The 20984-nt window shown below is 31.1% G+C and overlaps 2 protein-coding genes across 4 annotated transcripts in view; both read right to left on the minus strand.

Moving 5' to 3' along the window:
• Nucleotides 1–20984, minus strand: part of LOC129799983 (uncharacterized) — a 28958-nt gene that overhangs the window by 954 nt on the left and 7020 nt on the right. For all 3 annotated transcript variants that reach the window (XM_055844314.1, XM_055844313.1, XM_055844315.1), the window contains exons 2-3: nucleotides 11936–12226; nucleotides 11837–11855 (exon numbers count right to left, since the gene is read on the minus strand). In XM_055844314.1, coding sequence (XP_055700289.1) covers nucleotides 11837–11855; nucleotides 11936–12118 — 202 coding nt within the window. In that variant the 5' untranslated portion in view covers nucleotides 12119–12226. The remainder of the gene's footprint in view (nucleotides 1–11836; nucleotides 11856–11935; nucleotides 12227–20984) is intronic.
• LOC129799982 (general odorant-binding protein 72) lies at nucleotides 46–6222 on the minus strand. Its single transcript, XM_055844312.1, has 4 exons — nucleotides 6095–6222; nucleotides 5826–5996; nucleotides 421–549; nucleotides 46–346 (listed from the first exon to the last, which is right to left on the minus strand). The coding sequence occupies exons 1-4, from the start codon at nucleotides 6167–6169 to the stop codon at nucleotides 272–274; spliced, it is 450 nt and encodes a 149-aa protein (XP_055700287.1). The 5' UTR covers nucleotides 6170–6222; the 3' UTR covers nucleotides 46–271.

The following is a 20984-nucleotide window of genomic DNA, read 5'->3' on the forward strand; positions in this document are numbered from 1 at the left end:
CTAGAATTTCCTAGTCACGCAATCAATACAACGAAAGCATCATCATTGCGGGACAAATCATTCAACTTTTATTGTGCAAATAACTACGCAGAGGCATTACATTCTGGGACACAAAGTTAAGTTAAACAAAGCTCAAGCACAAAGAACATGCAATCTAATATTAGACGATAAAAATTCATCATAAATGAGAATCCAGTAACAAGCAGTCACATCTTAAACTCTTAAAGCCATCCAGATTCCGCAGAGATTAACCACTGCTGCTGAAAAGGGCTCATGGAAAGAGGAAGACCGTTGGATCGGTTTCATAGGCACATTTGGCGGTAAAATATGCTCTATCGCAGTTATCCTACGCAAAAGAAAAATTTTAATTGGATTTTTATAGAAATTCAAAAGGAGGAAGATCCTTTTTTTTCTGCCCACTTTATAGCCATCCTTGACGTTTTTGCATGCCTCAACCACAGCTTTGGTGGCCGGTCTCAAATCAGCAGGAAGCATAGTATCAATCTGCTGGAGAACCTTTTGATAATCCAGCTGCTTTTTGCGATTTGTCTGAAAGATCCGCAAAAAATGCGTCTCTTGGGTTAATCAGCTTAATAGCCTCTTATTCAGCTTATGAGCATGATATAATTGCGTTGGAAGATTTCACCCAGAAGATACAAGAGATTTGTGGTTGAAACTGGTTATTTGTACTATTTCAAATTCCTGCCCTATAATCTTTTTCTTACTTAGCTTTCCCACTCAAATAGTTATAATTAATTGACATTGTCTGAATGGAAGGTATGTATACAAAACAACTAACATTTTCACACATTATCCGCATTGATAACATTATTATTAAATCTCATGAAATCTTTTAATCCCATCGTGTTTATTGATTGGCTAGAGCTTTAAATAATTTGAATTCTTTCAAGCTCTATATTTAATTAATGAAATGGGTTTAAACTTTAAAATATTCTATTGGATTTAATTTGCTATGGCATGGATAAAGTTTTGCTGTAAAAAGTTTAACAGCATAATAAAATCTGTGTTTTATTTAAACAACTTGGAATACAGATTCTCTCGAAGGGACGAAAAACAATATAAATGTCCAAGTGCTTACGGGCATGAACCCTGATATATATTTAATAAAAAATCCACTAAACAATTTTACTTGAAAATTATTTCAGAATTCTATTTTAAACATTAAAAATATTCCTTTCTCTCTAATCTTCGTCTCAAGTATATTTTACAAAAAAAAGTTTTTAAAGTTTCTTTTTAACATAATAAATAAAATTCAATATGAAATTTGAAATAAGTTCTTATTAATTTGATTATTTAAAATAAAGTATTATTTGCTGATAAATTCAACATTTGTGGAGCTCAGAGGCAAAATGGAACATATCCTATGACTCAAGCATTTATATTATGTCCCATTTTGCCTCTGAGTTCCTCATTTCATCCTGTAAAATATTTTGGTTCATCGTGTTGGCTAGAGCTTAGAAACATTCAGAAAAAATATTCAAAACTGTATCCAATACAATAATGTTATAAAAATTTTCAGAAGATGAAACATTTAAGGAATTAAAATTATTAAAGAAAAGAACTTAGTAAAGAAGGAGAGTGGGACAGTTTCAGGCAACTTTTTAAGATTATTTTGACCAATTTAAATATTTAAACTAAGTCGAGCTAACTTTTCGTAGATATTTGTTTGAAAATATAGCGTAAAGTGATATAAGTTGGACATAGGGTAAAGTGATATAATTTGGAATTAGTGTTACAAGTTGGACAATTCGCCGGTACAGTAGACTCTCTCTCAATTGGGCATTTGGGGCAAAATGTCATCCGGTTTATCGATAGATTTGGGCGTCAAAGCCTTTGTAAATTCCACAGAAAGTGCTCAATTATAAATAATCACAATAACATAGGAAGAACTACAGCGAATTTGGGCAAATTAGCTTCGCAATTAAACGTGAAAATTGTCAACAAAATTTTTCGCCCGATTGAAAAAGAGTCGATTGAGCGAGAGTCTATTGTACAAGTTGGACATGGCTTTTTTTTTTATAAATACAGTACAAAATTTGTTTTTAAACACAAAGAACCAAATTTTAAAACTAAAGCATTAAAAATATACAAATAAAAATGAAGTACTAAATTTATCAAGAAAATAAAGCCCTGTCCAACTTGTACCACTTTACCCTACAATGAATCTCCTGTTGTTCAAAAAAAATTAGATCCGAAGATCATGCAATTCTAAAACTGCCCCATCTTTCCCTAATTATTCTTTTAAATACAAAATAGAAAAAATACAGTTATACATTAATTTAACAAAACGTAAATAAAATTATTATGAAGACGTTTGCAAAACAACTTTGAGTAAAATTAAACACTTCAATGATCTTTGATTATATTTTTTTTAAACAAATATATAATAAACTAAAATAAAATAAAAATATGCAATACTTTGACGAGAACTTAATATATTGAGAACTTATTATTTTCTATTCACAATTTTTTTTATGTTTATTTTTATAATAAAGATCATTAAAGTGTTTAATTTTACTCAAAGTTTTTTTGCAAACCTTTTAATAATGTCTTACTAAAAAATCTTTAAAAATTAACGCACATGGTGGGGGGTTAAATTAGAGGATTATCTTCAAAAGAAATGGTTTTTTTTTCAAACGAAATGAACAAGAGTTTCTCGAAAATTTACAAAAAGTACAATTTTTGTCATTTTGAGCTTATTTAAAAATCAATAAAATCCTTATGAGGACCTTTACGACAAAGAAATTCACTATGAACTGTTTTTCGAGGAAATTCTGTTTACTTTTTTTGATACTAATTCTGCACCATTTTAACGATTTCATTGCAGGAAATTGCATTTGAAGCTTTTGAGAATAATAATTCCATAACGAAGTTCTTAAACCAAAAATGCTTTTAGACTATATATACTTGAAAAAAATTCAAAAAATTAGCATAAATTCTACTTTAGTCTGATTTTGATGATTTTAAGTGATTTAGATAGCTCATAAATAGTTTTGATTTGTTTTCAAAAACAAATATTAGTTTTTTTTATTTTGTTTGATGAAAAAGGGATCAAAAGCATTTGCAGTTTTATTTTTTTTTTCAAAATATTTGAGAATATTTCAACAAGCTTTCTGTTCAACATTCAACATAAATCCATTTCCACATAATTTTTTATGATCTCAAATTATATGCAAAATGAGAACACTTCCATAAAAAAAAGTTTCAAAAAGGCCTAAAATATTTCCTCTTGTATCGAAATTCTGATAAAAAAGATTCTTTTACGTGTTTAAAATTAAAAATTTAATTCAAATTCAATTTTAAACAAAAAAAATCTAAACAAATTTGCAAAATCCACCAAGAATACTTTCCTTGAATAAAAAGGCGGGAAATTGAAAAAAATGGAATGGAAAATGCTCTTTTCAACGTTTCAAAAACTGTTAGAAAGTTCTTTTTTTCAAAAATTCAATTCCAACCCTATTTTGACTATTTTACGGTCTGATGTGGAAAACTCGTGATAGATATTCTCTAAAACCTCTTTCAAGACGACATTTTAGCTTTCTTTGAGAAAAGTTGATCAAAAATCTCCCCAAATTTCGGTTAGAAGCCTTTTTTGAAGATTTTAAAAATTAGATTTGGCAAAAAGCTGTTAATAGCTTTCATTGATTTTTAACTTTTATCGATTTTTAGTCCAAATTAAATGATTTTGAACTTTTTGGAAAGCTCATAAGATCTACCAAAAAAATTCAAAGCAGTAAAACCAACTTCTTTTTTAGAATTCTGTATTTATTTATAATATTTTATTTATTTCGAATACTGCTTTTGAGCTTTAGCTCTTAAAACCAAAATTTTAACAGATAGGTGTTCAAAGAATTCAATGTTTGCGTGATAGCGGCCACCGCCGTCTTAGCGTTGGTACCCAACTTTTGTGACAATATCCTCACTACTGGCAAAAATAAAAGGATCAAATTGATCCTTTTGCAAATGATGGATCGAATTTCTAACTTTCAATGCACATTTTACATAAATGGTAATTTAAGTGCTTAAGGTGATTAATGTTCTTGAATTATTTTTGGTTTTATGTTTTTTATTTATTTTTTTATTTTCATTTTTTGAATATTATTTAGGGGGAGAAATGGTCCCTCCCTGCCCCCGTTCGCTACACCTTTAGATTAGTGTTTAATTAGAATCGAATAGTAAATTTAAACTTTAAAAACTGCAGTATAAAGGGTGGCGAATGCCTTTTGGATTAAAAAAATCGTTAAACACTTCAAAATTCTTATAAAAGTCGAAGAATAAAAAAAAGTAAGATGTCAAAAAAAAAGTATCTTCTACAAATTATACCCTTTGAGTTTCTCTAACAAATAGTCCTTGTGCGATAATCGTGGGTCACTCCTGGTCCCAGCAGTGGATGGTCAAAAAAGACGTTGCAAAAAGTGTCTTCTTCGACATAAATGGTTGTGGATGACCATGGTTTACTCAAAGAAGATTATATATACCAGATTCTAAAAGCTAATGAACCAAGCTTTCCAACAATAGTTCACCCATCCAATTATGTTCATCAGGAGCTGAGATATACCACTTCAAACTTTCGACCTCTTCTACTGACAGAATATATGAACTCATCTAATATAAGATATTTTTCTAATCATCACAATCATACTTTAAGTTTAAATGTTATATACATCTTTTACTGATCGCTTTTATTTTTAAATTGAAAGAAAATTGTGTACTATTTTTTTTTAAATTATTGATACTTTTATAAATTTTGCTGGCATAAGTAAATGCTATACAAAGAAAATTATTTTCTTTATTAATAATTTTGTGTCAATAATAAAGTGATAAATTTAATTGTCCTCTCATAATTACTCCCATTGTTTTATCCAAAAATTACAAAAGGCGGGGAAATACTTAAACTCAATTTTCTACTAGAAGCTCGCTGTGGAAAACGCTAAAAGTGTTTTCTATTAAGTAAAACTTTTAATATTTTAATTTACCACAGCAAAACTTTCCGAATGAATTTTTGACAAATTGTTTAATTTTTATAATTACGTATATATTTTTAAAATAAAACCCGCTAAAAAAGTTATTTATAAAAAAAACAGATAAAAATTAAAGTTTACGAACGTTGTATAAAGTATTCCAATCTAAGATTTCTAAATTTCAGATACCGCAAATACCAATAATTACAACGATATTATACAAGCGATTTCCCTAGAGAAAATGTTTCAAAATAAAATTTTCTTTTGCACATAGTTTAACTATTTTTAGCTGGGTTAGGAATGCTGAAGACTTTTAAATCACACCTTATAATAAACTTTTCATATGTAGTGAACCATAAGTTCTCAATAATTCAACCAAACAAAAATACAAAGTTTATTTTTAAGACATTTATATAAAGAAAGTGGATAAGGGTATTTTTAGAGACTTTCACATTGGCCTTCATTTGATGTGCTATTAAGCTTATCAGGGTAAGGTCAGTGCCAGTATTACAAAAAAAATCGTAAAGAAACATCCGTTGTTACTTCTCGTAAACATCTCAATTTGTTCCAATAATTTTTTATATAAAGTGATAAGGTAAGTGATTGAATTTTCTATTTTGCTTTTCAATCTTTCAATCTTCTACGCTCCAGGTTCGTTTAAGCAAACACAAATAATAGGATTTCCATTAGCAAATAAAAAAAAAATAAAGATATTATTTTAACGAGGTTTCTTAATCACATAAAAAGGAAAGTTTTGCCCCTCACGTATCTCTAGGCCGGAAATCTCCCCTAACGAAATGAAAATGCGATACAGGAAATCAAATGATTAAGGTATTTGCTCACGGTTCCTGCCATTTCTGCCACACACAGTGTATAGCATCGCAAATCTTTGTTATCATCGACAAATTGTCCATTCTTCACATTGTCCCGAATGTTGATATCCAGCTTTGGGTACTTGGACGTGCATGCATTCCTAATCACGTCCATTGTATTCTGTATTTGCTTCATAGTCATCTTCAAGATATAAAATTATTTAATCACATTTTTTTTCGGATATCAGCCTAAGTAAGAGAGTGACGAGAGAGCAAGATTAAATTATTGTTATCACCTACCGCACCATTAACCCGCGAAAATAGGAACTCCAGCGACACAATAAGCAATACACAATCATATTTCGCGACTTTCATTTCGTGCTGTCGTCATACTTTCGAGATAAGTTGGGCAAAACTGAACTTAGGTACAGATACTCAATCCGCTTTTATCGAAACAACTTTTGCCTTTACCTCCTTCCCTTAATCCCCCCTGGATCTGGATAGATTTGAATCACAGTGCAGTCTCTCGTGCAAATTAATATTCCATCCGGATGAGCTTTATTGCTCGCGACAGCTTTTTTTTCCTGGGCTTCTATGCGAATTGGGGCTAATATAGAAATTTATCTATTTACTTCATTATCGGAAATTCCATTTTGGAAGTTTTCCATCTCGTATTTTTGCGTATTTTTTGGCCTTTTGGAAAAATCGAATAAGTCTCACAAAATAATATTTGTTTATTTCGGCCAAAAATTGAATGACTAATTGGTTGAATGACCGAAAACGATTCAACAATAACAACATTCTGTATACAAAAAAATAATTCTGCCTCCAAAGCTATTTTTTGGTAGCCAAATTTAATACACACTTCAAAAAAGCAACTATTTTATTAATGAAATGGAAAATGTGGAACAAAATTAGCCGCGTAAGATGCATAACATTTTCTGACATATTGTAAGCAATTGTTTCATATTGGCTGATAATTCTTAGTAAATTTTAATTTTTTTTTAGAAAGGTCTTGAAATTTCCAATCCGAATGCATCGGACTCAATTGGAAATTAATCGGTAAAGTATCCGTAAATGATTTATTTTGTTCAAAATTTTTTTATACCTACCTAGATTGGAGAGGCTAACCGTAAGGGATATCGACTTTTGGTCCTCGGTGACCCTCCCCATAAGTCTATATTGTGTAGGGTTGCCTTTCCTGCTATTTTCCCGATCCCACCAAAAATTTTTGGTTATTTCCAAAAATGCCTTAGCTTTACTTTAGTCCTAGTCCATGTAAATATTTCATTATAGCTACATATAACTGAAAAAATGTCGAATTTTCAATAGTTAAATTTTAACTACTACAGATCTTACTTCTCACGCGTTTAGATAATTCACGGAGAACTCTATCTCGTATATTTGAGCGTTCGGCAAAGTTGTTTATTACGCTCGAAGTGTAAGTGAAAACCATTATTTAATCCTACTTTCTGGCCTTAGCATAAGATGGGGTAATTCGGAATTATGTTTATTTTGGAATTTTTAGATTTTCCCACGGTTTCAGATGGCCAAAGAGAAAAAGAAAACCACGGAGAAGTACAAGACTTTACATTCGAGAAGCAGTTCTTCCTCGTTTTTTCTTTTGCAATCTAAAACTGTTGGAAAATCTCATAGTTCCAAATTAAACATCACTCCAAATTACTCCATCTTACCCTATGGCTAAAATCGCTGATTTCATGTATGTACAACATGTACAATATTAAAATATTGTAGCCCTTATGGACTACTGACACTGTAAACAGGCGTTTCCTGGAATTGGAGACAATTTTTCTCTCTAAAAAGCTATTAAAGGATTGCCTCAATAATCTGGATCTGGACCTGGATGTATTTGTTGAGAATACGTGTTAGTATCAGTAGTCCAGATCCAGAGAGCCTACATTTTCAGAAGTGGGATTACTGTGTGCAGCTCCAACACCAATCGTCTTCACCAAGATTTGTGTAATCCCACTTCTGAAATTGTATCTTACCTGGACTACTGACATTTACTCTCAACAGGCGTATTCATGTCCAGATCCGGAATACTGAAGCAATCCTACTATATTATTTCAGAGAAAAAAATTGCCACAAATTCCAGAAAACGCCTGTTCAGAGTGAGTGTCAGTAGTTCAAAGAGACTACATTTTCACTTTCTTTTCCACACGAGGAACTCATCTGCTTCTGATTAACTCTTTAAAGACGAGACACTTTACGGACCGAAAATCGACTATAAAAATGAAACTGGTAAACATTATTAAGTCTCACATCTAATCTTGGAAAGTCCAACAGAGTCTGATTCAGTGTATTTTCTGCCTCTATGAACGATAGGGACAAAAAAAGCCTAAAAAAATTAATTCAATTTTCTGACAATACCAATGAATGATAATTTTCATTCTAATGAAAAATATTACGTATGAGTTATTGTACTTTTTATTCCCAAAAGGATTTTGCTTAAAAAATTGAAAGTATGAAAAATAAATAAAATCAATTATGAATTAGCTAGAAAATTGCAAAAAATATTCTAGGTTCCTTCAACCTTCTACTTTACAATTTACGTACAAACATAAGAAAAAATAACTTTAGGTAGTTAGAATAAATTATGTCCTTTAGGGGATACCGGTGTTCCCGGTGTTTCAATCGCCCTTAAAGGGTTAAGGATTAGAATATTTGTAGTGTACATAGATTTTTTATTGATTTATTAAATTATTATTATTATTATTATTAATCCTATCAAGATCATTTGTATTACAAGTTAATTATCTTCACAATGTCATATCCCGTAGTGAGAGAATGTGTTAAGTTCACATTTTCGACACCCCAGAGGGGCCTCCCCGTAGGGTGGATGCTTCTTTCGTGTTCCCGGAGTTGTTGAGCAAAGACAGTGCATTTATTACATTTTTATCACATGTGAAAATTGTCCAAGTAAGACATTCAGATCTTAATTTATTTTCCTGAATTATCCCCATGAAATCATAAACAAAATAATTTTCTGCCAATAAATTAGATGAGCGACAGTAAAATCAAATATTTTATTCAATGAAATTAGCTTTGGATGTATTCAAACTCCAACCAATCATACAACGTGATGAGATTGAAAAATTTTATATGGTATTTAATATTTAATAACATCATTTGCCAATAATTTCTGAGGATAAATCCTATGCATAATTTACAATTTTATCAAAATTGCGAAATTCTCAATTTTGCATTGGATTTAACCCTTTAAAAACTTTGAAACTGTGTTGAAGCAGCTATTTTTTGAAATGTTTCATAAATTTTCCTGGTAAAATTAATCGAGAGTTATCGCTTATCACTTCTGATAATGTATAACGCGGAAAGAATTATTAATTGGTAAAAATTATTAATTTTGTGCAGAAGGATATTGACTTATGGGGGGGGGGGACTATGGTCGATATCTCGTACCGTTTTGTCTCCAAGTTGAAATTGAATTTCTTTTACATTACAAATCATCGGTTGGATCTGTAACTGGGATAATTGAATTTTTGTGATTTTCAGTTTTTTTATGATTGAATTTTCTCTATTTGAATATAGTATGTAAAAATTTTGGAGTCTTTTTTTATTTAGATATTTTACGTGAAAACGTTCTCAGTGTAGGATAGTAACAAAAATGTATCAGCAACTGCGTTATCTGCAAACTTTCCTAAAATTAGGCCAAAAGTAGACAGAGAAAAGTGCTTAAATATTTTTTATTACTAATTTCTCTATTTGGATTTTGACGATACTTATTCTTTTAGTTCAGGATTAAAATGAAATCTCAGAGAATATTAAACTCTGATGGAATTTTTAGTAATATTTAATTTTAGCAAAATTCGGCTAAAAATTGTTTTCTAGTTTTTTTTTATTTTCGCATTGAGTGTAAATTTTTTTCCTTGAATTTATATTCAAATTTTACGAAGTTTCATAAACACTTGAGAATTCAAAATTGAGAACAGTTACCACCGCCAAATGCGAGAGAATAGCGGAGACTACTCTGTAATCTTACGTAGTAAAACTTGGCCAGTGCTAAGTTGAAGTCAAAACTGCTTGTTTATTTTTTCATTTCTCTGAAAACCTAACCTTTTCTTTAAAACCTAGAAATGAAAACGCTTTAATATGAAGTTCAGACTGAAGGGTTAGCTCAATTTTTCAGAATCTCCTAAATAAAGCAGTCTTCAGACTGCAAGTTTAGCTCATTTCCCGTAGGACTCAAAGTCCTAAAAAGTAATCAATTTTATTTTTTTTTTTCAAATAATAAGTCATTTGAATTTAATAATCTAATCCTAAGTCAACATTTTTCAAAAAGTCTTGACTGATAAGAAATTAAAGAAAAGTTAAGCTATATGGATAATGCTCTAATAGACACACTTACGACTTAAGCCGAGAGACGGCTTGACCGCTTAACGTAATTATAATCCCAACAATGATCAGATTACATATCCATCAGTTTCTGATTAGGGGAGTCTGGGGCAAAATTTGTCAAAACGAAAGTTTCAATGTTCACTTTTTTCTAAAATAAAAGAGACTGAGGCTTGAAATTTCTATTATAGATAGCCTTCATGAACGTTCGTAAACTTACAAAGTTTGAAAGGATTCGAGGAAGGATTATGTAAAATAAAAAATATCGAAATTTTCAGCCCTATTTTTGGAATACTTGGCTTACAGAGAATATCAATACTGATTAGCTCAATTTAAGCACATTTCTCGTTAAGATAGAGAAAAATTATCTTGGACAAAGTTGTAGGGGAATAAATTTCCTATAAAAATTAGTCTATTTGATATTTTTAACGTTTGCGAGAGTAAAACGTCACAAATTATCCGAAGACTGACAAAATTTGCCCCAGCAATTTTGAGAATCTCCACAAAATCGACTTTTAGAAAATGATTCGAAATTCACATTTCTTTCGAGATAGAGGAACAGAGTCTTCTGCAATGTTGTAGAGCAGTAAGTTTCCTATAAGAATATGCTTATTATAAAACGTTTAAGTTTTCTCAGATCTCGTGAAAGAATTAAATATGCGTTTTGACAAGTTTTGCCCCAATCTCCCCTAATCTGCATCTCAGCTTAAGCCGAGAAATCACTTGGTTAGTGATAAAACTGATGGGAATGTAGTCTAATCATTATTTTGATTATAATTACGTTAAGTCGTCTCACGGCTTAAGTCGCTTAAGGGTGTCTAAAGTATAAGCCATATAGAGGTTTCAGACATAAGGCTTTGCCAAATGGCTTAACTTCTTTAATTCCTAATAAATCAAGTTTTTCTTAAAATTTTGACTAAGGACTGGATAAGGATAAAAGATTCATTAGATTCTGAAAAATCAATAAAATTGGCTGTTATTTAAAATTTTGTGACCTTTGGAAACTGGGTTAAATATCTAGTCTGAAGACCGTTTTGGATTTGAAGCCTGTCTAACGCGCAGTTTTAGTGATTTATCAAAATCTAATGGTCCGTGAACCTTTAATATTTAATCTTAAGTTAAAAAATTTGCAAAAACCTTGGCCTGAAGTTAAGCCATTTTGCTAAACCTTTGATCTGAAGCCTGTATAATTTCCAGAATTAAAATTATGTTAGAAATCGATGTTCTTCTCGGATTCAAGGATGAATAGAAATTATATCTAAATGTTGTTTTTCCATCTATAGAACCCTTTAAGTACCTGCGATAGAGCATACAGCCAAAGTTTGCAAGCCACCGACCTTTTTTTCAGGAAAGGCCGGTTTCTATGCAATGCATTAGTGGACGTGACTGGGGGCGCTGCCTAGTACATAATAATGTGGAGTAAAGATGTTCAGTTAATGTAATTACATGGCTGACAAGTCAAATGGAAGATAACACACTAAGCTAAAAGCACGGAAATCAATTTAAAGCTCACACGGTATCTCTAGCTAAAAAAAAATGCAAGCACTTATTCGGAAAACATGACATAATTTCTTCCGTGTGAATTGTGACACGATGAGGAGCTTTTTGATTAAATTAATTAACGTGCAATGGGTGGACAGGTATAAATTTGAAAAATTGCTTCCTTACCTTCACGGTTTTTATTGGCCTGCAAGTTGGAAAAAATTATCAAATCACTTCAATTACTTTCTCAGAGCACAATGCCATAAATTTACTTGGTATTCTTACGTTCTTCAATTCAAGCTTCTTTTCCGTCTCCAAGCGCGCCTCCTTGAGAATCCCATCGACAAATTCTGCCATTGCATCCATCCTTTCCGGATCCTCCTTAAATTCTGCTATTCTCGCATCCAGCGGCATCGTAGTCGGTGTCGACAGATCCAAACTCAATTCTGACCTCATGGTATTCCTCATGTAGTCACCGTGCAAATAAAATTCCTATACCAAGATGCTCAATTTCTCTGGAATTCCACCTTCTGCTTTTCTCACTCAACCACACAATTTTGTTCGTTCTAGTGGAGTCTGCAAGTGAATAAAAGAAGATGCTTAAGGATTCACGATCGATATCTACTGTATTTCTTTTTCCCCATGAGAAAATCGACTTAAATTAAATTGTCGCTCAATGGAACGAATAGCGTGAAATTCTCTCGTAAATTCAATGAACTGAAATTCCAAAGAATGTTGCAAAAATTTCTCTAAACGCTTGTTTTCACCTCCCTTAGATAGAAATATTTAAAAAAAATTCTACGTTAAGTAAAATAGGGGTTTTTGCCTTTAAATGAGAAATTCTTGTTTAATACAAAGTGAAAAGTATTTTATACACTAACGGCCAAAACATTAAATACACCCTTCGTAAGCTTAAATACACGTGATTTGGACGGGGAAAACGCTGCAATATCCAGTTCTATTGACTGAAATAGTTTCATATATAAACCTAAGAACAGTTTTAAACAAGATTTGAGAAAATACATGAGCTACAAAATTTATTATTTGAGGATCAGTCTAAAATTGGCTTTTTGGAAAAAAATGCAAAAGTACCCACATTCTAAAACTGATCTAATCTTTTAATAATCATTTAATATAAGCTAAATACTATTAGTAAATATTATTAAGAGTCAGAAAAACTGAAAATAATACCGAGGGAATATTTTTGGTACGGATTGTGGTCGGTTTCCGGTGTGATGTGTTCTGAAAGGGGTCTCTTCTTTGAATATTGAAATTTCAGCCCAAATTCTACTTTTTCATATATTTTTTTATTATTTTTCAAATTACTATTTATTATTGTTGCAATTTCATTTCTTTTACTTCATTATTTTATTTAAATAAACATGAATAAAATCATCAAATTTAGTTTTCCTCGAAGAATCCTCCTTTAACTTTGATAAGCGCTTCACATATTCGAGGCATCCTGTTGATCAATTTCTACAAAATGTCTGAAGGAACTTTGCCCACGTATCCTGAAGTGCTTCCACCAAGATTGGAACTGATGTCGGCGCCTAATCTCGAACCTTGTGGTCGAAAAAATCCAAGAGAATTGCAATTAGGCTACAATCGGGTGACTGGCGTGGCTAATGCATTCGGTTTATTGGGCGTGGGTTTTTTTTTTCAAGAGGATAATGATCCCAAGCATTCCTCAAAGCTTTGTAGAGGTTTCCTTCTTGATAAAGAGAAACGCAGGGTCCTAAACTACATGCTTTAGCCACCCCAGTCACCCGATTGTAGCCTCATTGCAATTCTCTTGGATTTTCTCGACCACAAGGTTCGAGATTAGGCGCCGACATCAGTTCCAATCTTGGTGGAAGCACTTCAGGATACGTGGGCAAAGTTCCTTCAGACATTTTGTAGAAATTGATCAACAGGATGCCTCGAATATGTGAAGCGCTTATCAAAGTTAAAGGAGGATTCTTCGAGGAAAACTAAATTTGATGATTTTATTTATGTTTATTTAAATAAAATAATGAAGTAAAAGAAATGAAATTGCAACAATAATAAATAGTAATTTGAAAAATAATAAAAAAATATATGAAAAAGTAGAATTTGGGCTGAAATTTCAATATTCAAAGAAGAGACCCCTTTCAGAACACATCACACCGGAAACCGACCACAATCCGTACCAAAAATATTCCCTCGGTATTATTTTCAGTTTTTCTGACTCTTAATAATATTTACTAATAGTATTTAGCTTATATTAAATGATTATTAAAAGATTAGATCAGTTTTAGAATGTGGGTACTTTTGCATTTTTTTCCAAAAAGCCAATTTTAGACTGATCCTCAAATAATAAATTTTGTAGCTCATGTATTTTCTCAAATCTTGTTTAAAACTGTTCTTAGGTTTATATATGAAACTATTTCAGTCAATAGAACTGGATATTGCAGCGTTTTCCCCGTCCAAATCACGTGTATTTAAGCTTACGAAGGGTGTATTTAATGTTTTGGCCGTTAGTGTAGTCTGTAATTACTCTCCAATTTATATAGCTTTTCATTGGGTCTATACAGAGAATTGTTTGTGGATGTCATAACGTGGAATTTGAAAATTTAATTACAGCATGAATATTTATTTGCAGTCGCGTGATTAATATTCGAGACAAAATTTACAGGTATGTCTCCCTTTGACACATGAGGAAAGTTATTGTGTAGCATGAAAATGTTTAATTTATTATAGAATTATACTTTATTAGCATTGAGGCTTAGGTTTACAATAAATAGAGAAGCTGTTATTGAAAGTACCTAAATGACACTATAATAGTAATTTTATTAAATATTTACTTTACAAAGAAATTAAAATTATTGATAAATGAACTCGTAGAAAAATAGTGTTCTCTCAAAAAGTTTGAAAAATAAACTCTTCGTAATTTTGCAGTAAAAGTCTGAGGGCGAAAAAATTATTTAATGTTCTTTTAACAGGCAAATGAAGACAAATAAATTCTCTTCACATTATGCGCATTATTGTCAAATTTATTACATATTCAAAGGATTTTTCTGCGCTCGCAATTCAGGTTTTTAGGCGTTAAAGAAGATATTTTTTTTTAATAATTTGTAGGTTTATTTTTATTTAAAATGTTTTGAAACTAACGTGAATTTAGGTTAGAAGCTTAAGTTTGCCAAAAAGCTCACTTCACTCTCCCTGAGTAGGTTTATAGTTAGTAACTATCAGATTAATTCACAAAGAATATCATATAAATCTATTTTCTATTAGCTCCATTCAAACTTCTTTTATTTTTTTAAATTAAAAACTCTTTTTTGTTGGGCTTTTTATAATAATTTTATTTTTTGACCTATATAATTTTATTACGATATTCATTTATAGCTTTTATGAACTCATTTTATGACTTCTTGAAAAAGCAATTTAGAAATAACAAATTATTCAATAATTCTCGAATCACGAATTGCGCCGTTAAAATAAGATTAGCAATGCATATAGAAAAGGGGTAGGGGAAAGTGCCCATGCTTGATACCATTGGAAGCTTCGTAATTAATAAATTTTCGATGTTTCACAATGTGTGACTCATTGCAACCATATTTTAAAAAATATGGGAGAGTGACCAGTTTTTAAAATATATTGCGGAATCACGTTTCTTGAGAAACATAGGAAAAATTTAGTCATTACGAAGCTTCCAATCGTATCAAGCATGGGCACTTTCCCCTAGGCAAAGCATCTCGCTTTGCAATATGCTCGAACTCGTGATCTAGCTGCTATACCTTTCCGCGTTATTTACCGATTTCAACTGATTAATAAGAAAAAACTTATAAAAGAGCTAAAAAATACTTAGGGGTTCATAACCGGTTCATTGCCGATTCATAATCAATTTGAACCAAATCACTCAAAAAAAATTAACCAAAATAGCTTAGAAGTAATACACTAGACTATTGGATAAAGAAAACTGCTCTCTCTTGGAGTTCAAGCAGTTAAAATTATTTATCGGTTCATTAGCGGTTCATTTGAAGCGGTTTAGGATTGTGAAAAATTCCAAGGCCTTTCCAACTAGCACTCACATGGGTCCCGGTCAAAATCCCGAAAGCCAAAATCCCGAAAGCCAAAATCCCGAACGCCAAAATCCCGAAAGCCAAAATCCCGAATAGGCCAAAATCCCGAAAGCCAAAATCCCGAATTCTTAAAAGTATCATAGCTACTCCCACGATTGCACTCGCGCTTGCTAGAGGCAAAGGGAAATCTTCTGTGCCTTGGGAAATTATTCTAAACATTTTCCTCCATATAATTTCATCCCTTTCAGGAATTTAAAAATTCGGGATTTTGGCTTTCGGAATTTTGACTTTCGGGATTTTGGTCTTTTCGGGATTTTGGCGTTCGGGATTTTGGCTTTCGGGATTTTGGCTTTCGGGATTTTGGCTGCCACCGCACTCACATGAACCTAATCAGTTGAGAAATACGTTCTTTTGAGCCTCTTTAATATTAGACCTTGAAAAAAAAAACGTTGTTAGGAATGATTCAGCACTATTTTAAGTAAAATTGCAAAATTTCTTCGGCTTTTACTAATTTAAATTATTTAAAATATTTTAAATAATTTATTTTAGGACTAAAAAATATTAATTTAATACTGTATTGATAAAGGCAGAAAAAAATGAGCAATAAAGTATTAAATCAGTAAAAACTGTTGGCTTTTTTGGACAATATATGTGTATGTATATAATCAGCTCGGTAGCAGCCAAAATCCCGAATGTTCGAAATCCTGAAAGGGATGAATTTTATGGAGGAAAATGTTTAGAATAATTTCCCACGACACAGAAGATTCGCAGTGCAATCGTGGAAGTAGCTATGACACTTTTAAGAATTCGGGATTTTGGCTTTCGGGATTTTGGCGTTCGGGATTTTGGCTTTCGGGATTTTGACCGGGACCCGGATTTTTACGAAAAGGTCTTGAAATTTCCAACCTGGCTGCATTAGAATTTAATCGGCAATGAATTGGTAAAGTCAGTAAAGTACCCTAAATAATTAGCCTTTCTCGAATTATTATTTTTTTATTTATTTGTATGAATGAAGGGTAAAGTGATATAAGTTGGACATGCCTTTTTTCTTGATAAATACAGTACAAAATTTGGTTTTAAGCACAAGGAAGCAAATTATAAATCTAAAGCATTAGAAATATACAAATAAAAATGAAGTACTAAATTTATCAAGAAAAAAAGCCCTGTCCAAATTGTACCATTGTCCAACTTGTACCACTTTACCCTAACTCATGCCAAAACATTCTGAAATGCGTCATTTTCTAACAATTTTTCTATTCTGGAATGCTTTCATAGTTTATGAATTAGTTTAAACGATAATAAGCCAGTATTTACCCAAAAACTATGCGAAAAGATAATGCAAGAGGGGAGCTCATACTCACGAGTTCGGGTATTTCGCAAAGTTGGGACGCCTTGCCATCTCTTGTTTTATGGTTAGTGAGAAATTATTTCAAGCAAAACATCTTAATTATGGCCTAATAACGCGTTATGGTTGTGATAGAGTGCTTGCTCTATGCTACAAGTTTTTCGGGTTAGGATCCAGATTAGATTAACAACTAAAAAATTTTTTGTAATTAATTGTACAAAATTTTCATTTTATTTTCAATCACTATAAAATAAATTACAAAACAGGGAACGAGTTCGAAAACTTTTGCCACGAGAGACATTTAGAATATTTCAAAACTTATCAGTGTATCCTTGTTAAATAAACTTCTTGAATTAATCAGAAGGTAGAGAAGGTAAACATAATTCACAAATAAACTTACTATTCATTTCCCGTTTGCCTTTCACGGAGTTTAAGGAAGGTGTATTCTGCAAAAGTATTAAACTTTTTCAAGCGCATTTATTATTAAAAAAAACACTTTACCTCCATTTTAAATTTACTTATTATTTTCTACTGCTCATTCCTTATTCGTTATAAAAAGCGCAAAACGAGAAAATTCACTACCGTTACCGTATATGTATTATAAGTTTACTTGGAAAGATGGGAAATATTTTTAATAGATGGATATAATTGACTTGGACTCAACACAGCTTTAGTCTCAGAATGATGTAATCGACAGTCAAAATATCTGATTCTACCGACTTTATTTCCGTTTAATTATCCACACCTGCCACCCTCTGAGGGCACATACGTGGTATAAATGTAATATTCTGTGGGAAAATGTGAAATTTACGTGAAAATATCCATTTAGTTGTTAATGTAGATAGGGTTGGGTGTATTTTTTACATTTTACAAAATTCTTCACTTATAGTACAAAAGTATTCTTTGCACGCAAAATTTCAAGCATGTAAAGCTAAAATATAAAAAATGTAACACGTATTAAAAATTTATTTTAAACAAAAATGAAATTATATTTTACATTACTTCCAATAGCAACAAAAACATTCAGATAAAGTAGATCAAGTTTATCTTGAAACATTTCTTTAAAGATATTATATCATAAAACATCTTATCCAAAGTCACTTTAAAGTTACTTTAAAGTTACACTTTTATTTATAGTTTATTTTTTCTCCTTTCTTATTATTATGAGTATATAAGTCTACTTAATATTTTTTTTTATATTACTTTAAAAATCTAAATTAGGATCTGTAAAAAAACCAGCACTGTCTGTAAATAACTATTTAGTCCTAAATTTTAGGAAATAAATAATAGTCCTAAATGTTAGCGAAATCCTAACATTCTGAGCTAAAACGTTCATGAAAACTTAACGGATATTTGAAAAAAAAATTGTTTTTTCGAAAGGATTAATACTATTAATTGAGTTACGAATTTTTCTCTTTTATTAATATTAGCAAAAGTAGTTAGTGGATCTTTATAAAATCCAAATGTTTACAGTTTAAATTAGGGAACCGCTTCTTTAGTTGGTTTATCACATGTATATTTGCAAGATTTTTTAAAGATTATTAACTGTACCAAATTTCGGCATAGTTGCATGCAAGCGCCAAAGTCTTAAGTTTGAAATGTAATAATATTTTTAATACAAATTGATTTTTTTTGTTACTTCTTTTTAGGGAGTGTTACTTGGAACCTAAATAGTTTATCGTTTTTATTTTCTCTAAAATAATTCTTAATACATTTTAGAATTAATAAAAATATAGACATAGCTTTGGGTAATATTTCAACCACCTTGATTCTCATAGTTCCTTGCCAATTTATTACTAATTGGGATCGATGCAGTTAGGTTTGGAATTTCAAAACTTTATAAAAACTAAAATTGACCAAATCATTTGAGAAATTAGGCCCTCAATAATAGCATAATTCAAATACGCATAATTCAGGATGGTGAATTTTAAGTCAGCCTAGGCTATCTTTAATGAAGGAAGTTCCAAGGATTGATTTTGAGAAATACAAAAAAAAATTCTAGGAGGGGAAAAGAAAAAAAACTCTGGAGATATTGTTTTTTTCATTGGGGGTCATCGAAGACCAGAAGTTCATATCTTTTACCGTTTAAGCTCCAGGACGGTAACAAGTTGAAAGAAAGACGATGGCATCTCTTTGAGTTCGAGCAGTAAAAATATGATTACGTTAAAAGGATTTCGTAGCATGGGTTTGTTGTAGTTTTTTAATTCTACAGATATTTGATTCTTTGTTCAAAAAGAAGCTTTAAATTGGTTTTGAAAATTTCATTCATATTCAACAATACAGATTTTTTAATTTAAAAAAATGTAATTTTTCGGGTTATAACATTTAAACACATCTATCAATTATGCGCTTATTAGAATCATAAGTAATAATTACTCTGTCCCGAAATAAGTCGTACGTTTGCTAGTACATTTTATATGAAAGAATGTACGACTTATTTCGGGACAGAGGGAATAATATTTATTCTCTCCATTCTGAAACGGTGATAGCTTAAAGAATTAAGTTAAATTTTTGGAGTAAAAAATAAAGATTTCCTATCCTGAGTTAACTGCTAATGATGCTCCATCGTGCCTGAAAATTTTGTGGCATTTAAAAGTTTAAAAGTCCTTTAATTAGCATTAAAATTGAAGAAATCTTAATTAAGTAAGACATTTCCATATTTCAGCTTCGTTATTGTGATACTTGTTGTCTTTCAGCTTAAACAATTAAAGCAAAGAGAAAATTTAAAATTAAAGTCCTTATTCTTAATCTATGAATCAGTCTTTAAAGACCGATTTAAAGATTTAACACTTAAAGCTTTATCTCAGAATTGAGAGATATATATTTAAATGTTCTAAAATGAGTTTTTTTTTACTTTTCCTATATTTTCATTTACATTTTTTCATATTCTTTACATGAAAAATGTAAGAAATATTTTTTACCATATAAAGACACAACCCTGGCTGTAGAGCTCCAACGAATTTCCCAGAAAGAATTATGATTAAAGGTCTGTCTAACATAACGCCAAGTCATTATGAATAATTGCAATATAGTGATTTGCTTGATGCTAAATGGTTTTTTTTTCAGTTCTCAAATGTATTCCTAAATTAGCAAGGGATTTCCTGCGAAATATCACAAAATAGAATATTGAAGAAAATATTGTTTATGACAAGAAGTGGAAAGATTTTTATGTTGACAAGGACATCGGAAGGGCTCGTCACTCAATTTAGAAATTCAATTTATGTCTTATACACATCTAAAGCATGAGAGAATTTGAATCAATAATCTCAATATAATATGACAAGGAAAGCTTGAATAGAAAATTTTCCTTGATCCTCCGCACTCAGAATATTTTTGCTCATTTTTTTTCCTTTTTTGTGTCTTCTCTTTATAAAAAATTGGATTTTGGCGCAATTTAGAATTTATTTATTCTGTTTCTTGTGTGCAAATATGAAATTTTTCCTCATTCGTGCTCACGTGTCAACATCTCTAGCGTTTTTCTTGCTCCACTTCGTGTCTACTTCTCACCACTTCCTTCCGCAATTTCCTCCATACGACCATGTATTCAAGGGGGAAGGGACTTTTCTCATTGTTAAACGGCAATAACCCATACGCTTCACTTACTTTTCAGTTAAGACGTCACAGATATTGTATTTCTCAGATTGGAAGATCTGACAAAGTTATGTCCAATCTTCAGTTCTTCCTGTGTTCGTTATACAGTTTTGTTTTCTCTAAAATCAAAAAACTATGATTTTTTTTTCAAAGATTCTATCGATTCTATCTTTAGTATGGGTCTACTGGGTTTCCCAGGTCTTTCTTAGAGATCGAAAGCCTTGGAAAAAAATCAGTCTTGTGATTTACAAGCAAGAAACTCTTTTGTGCGCACCAGTAGAGCTGAATTGAGTAAATTCTGTGCCTTGATTATTAACGCTTTAACCCTTTAAGGACCCAATTTTCTCATCTTCAAATG

This window comes from Phlebotomus papatasi, chromosome 1 (assembly GCF_024763615.1).
Source record: "Phlebotomus papatasi isolate M1 chromosome 1, Ppap_2.1, whole genome shotgun sequence".
NCBI lineage: Eukaryota > Metazoa > Arthropoda > Insecta > Diptera > Psychodidae > Phlebotomus > Phlebotomus papatasi.

Bases quoted from the DNA above. Each gene is read 5' to 3' on its own strand.
- LOC129799982 (XM_055844312.1), bottom strand. From the start codon at position 6,169: ATGAAAGTCGCGAAATATGATTGTGTATTGCTTATTGTGTCGCTGGAG. The intron at 5,997-6,094 runs GTAGGTGATAAC...TATATCTTGAAG, and splicing joins TTTCGCGGGTTAATGGTGCG to ATGACTATGAAGCAAATACA. The intron at 347-420 runs GTGGGCAGAAAA...TCTTTTGCGTAG, and splicing joins ACGTCAAGGATGGCTATAAA to GATAACTGCGATAGAGCATA.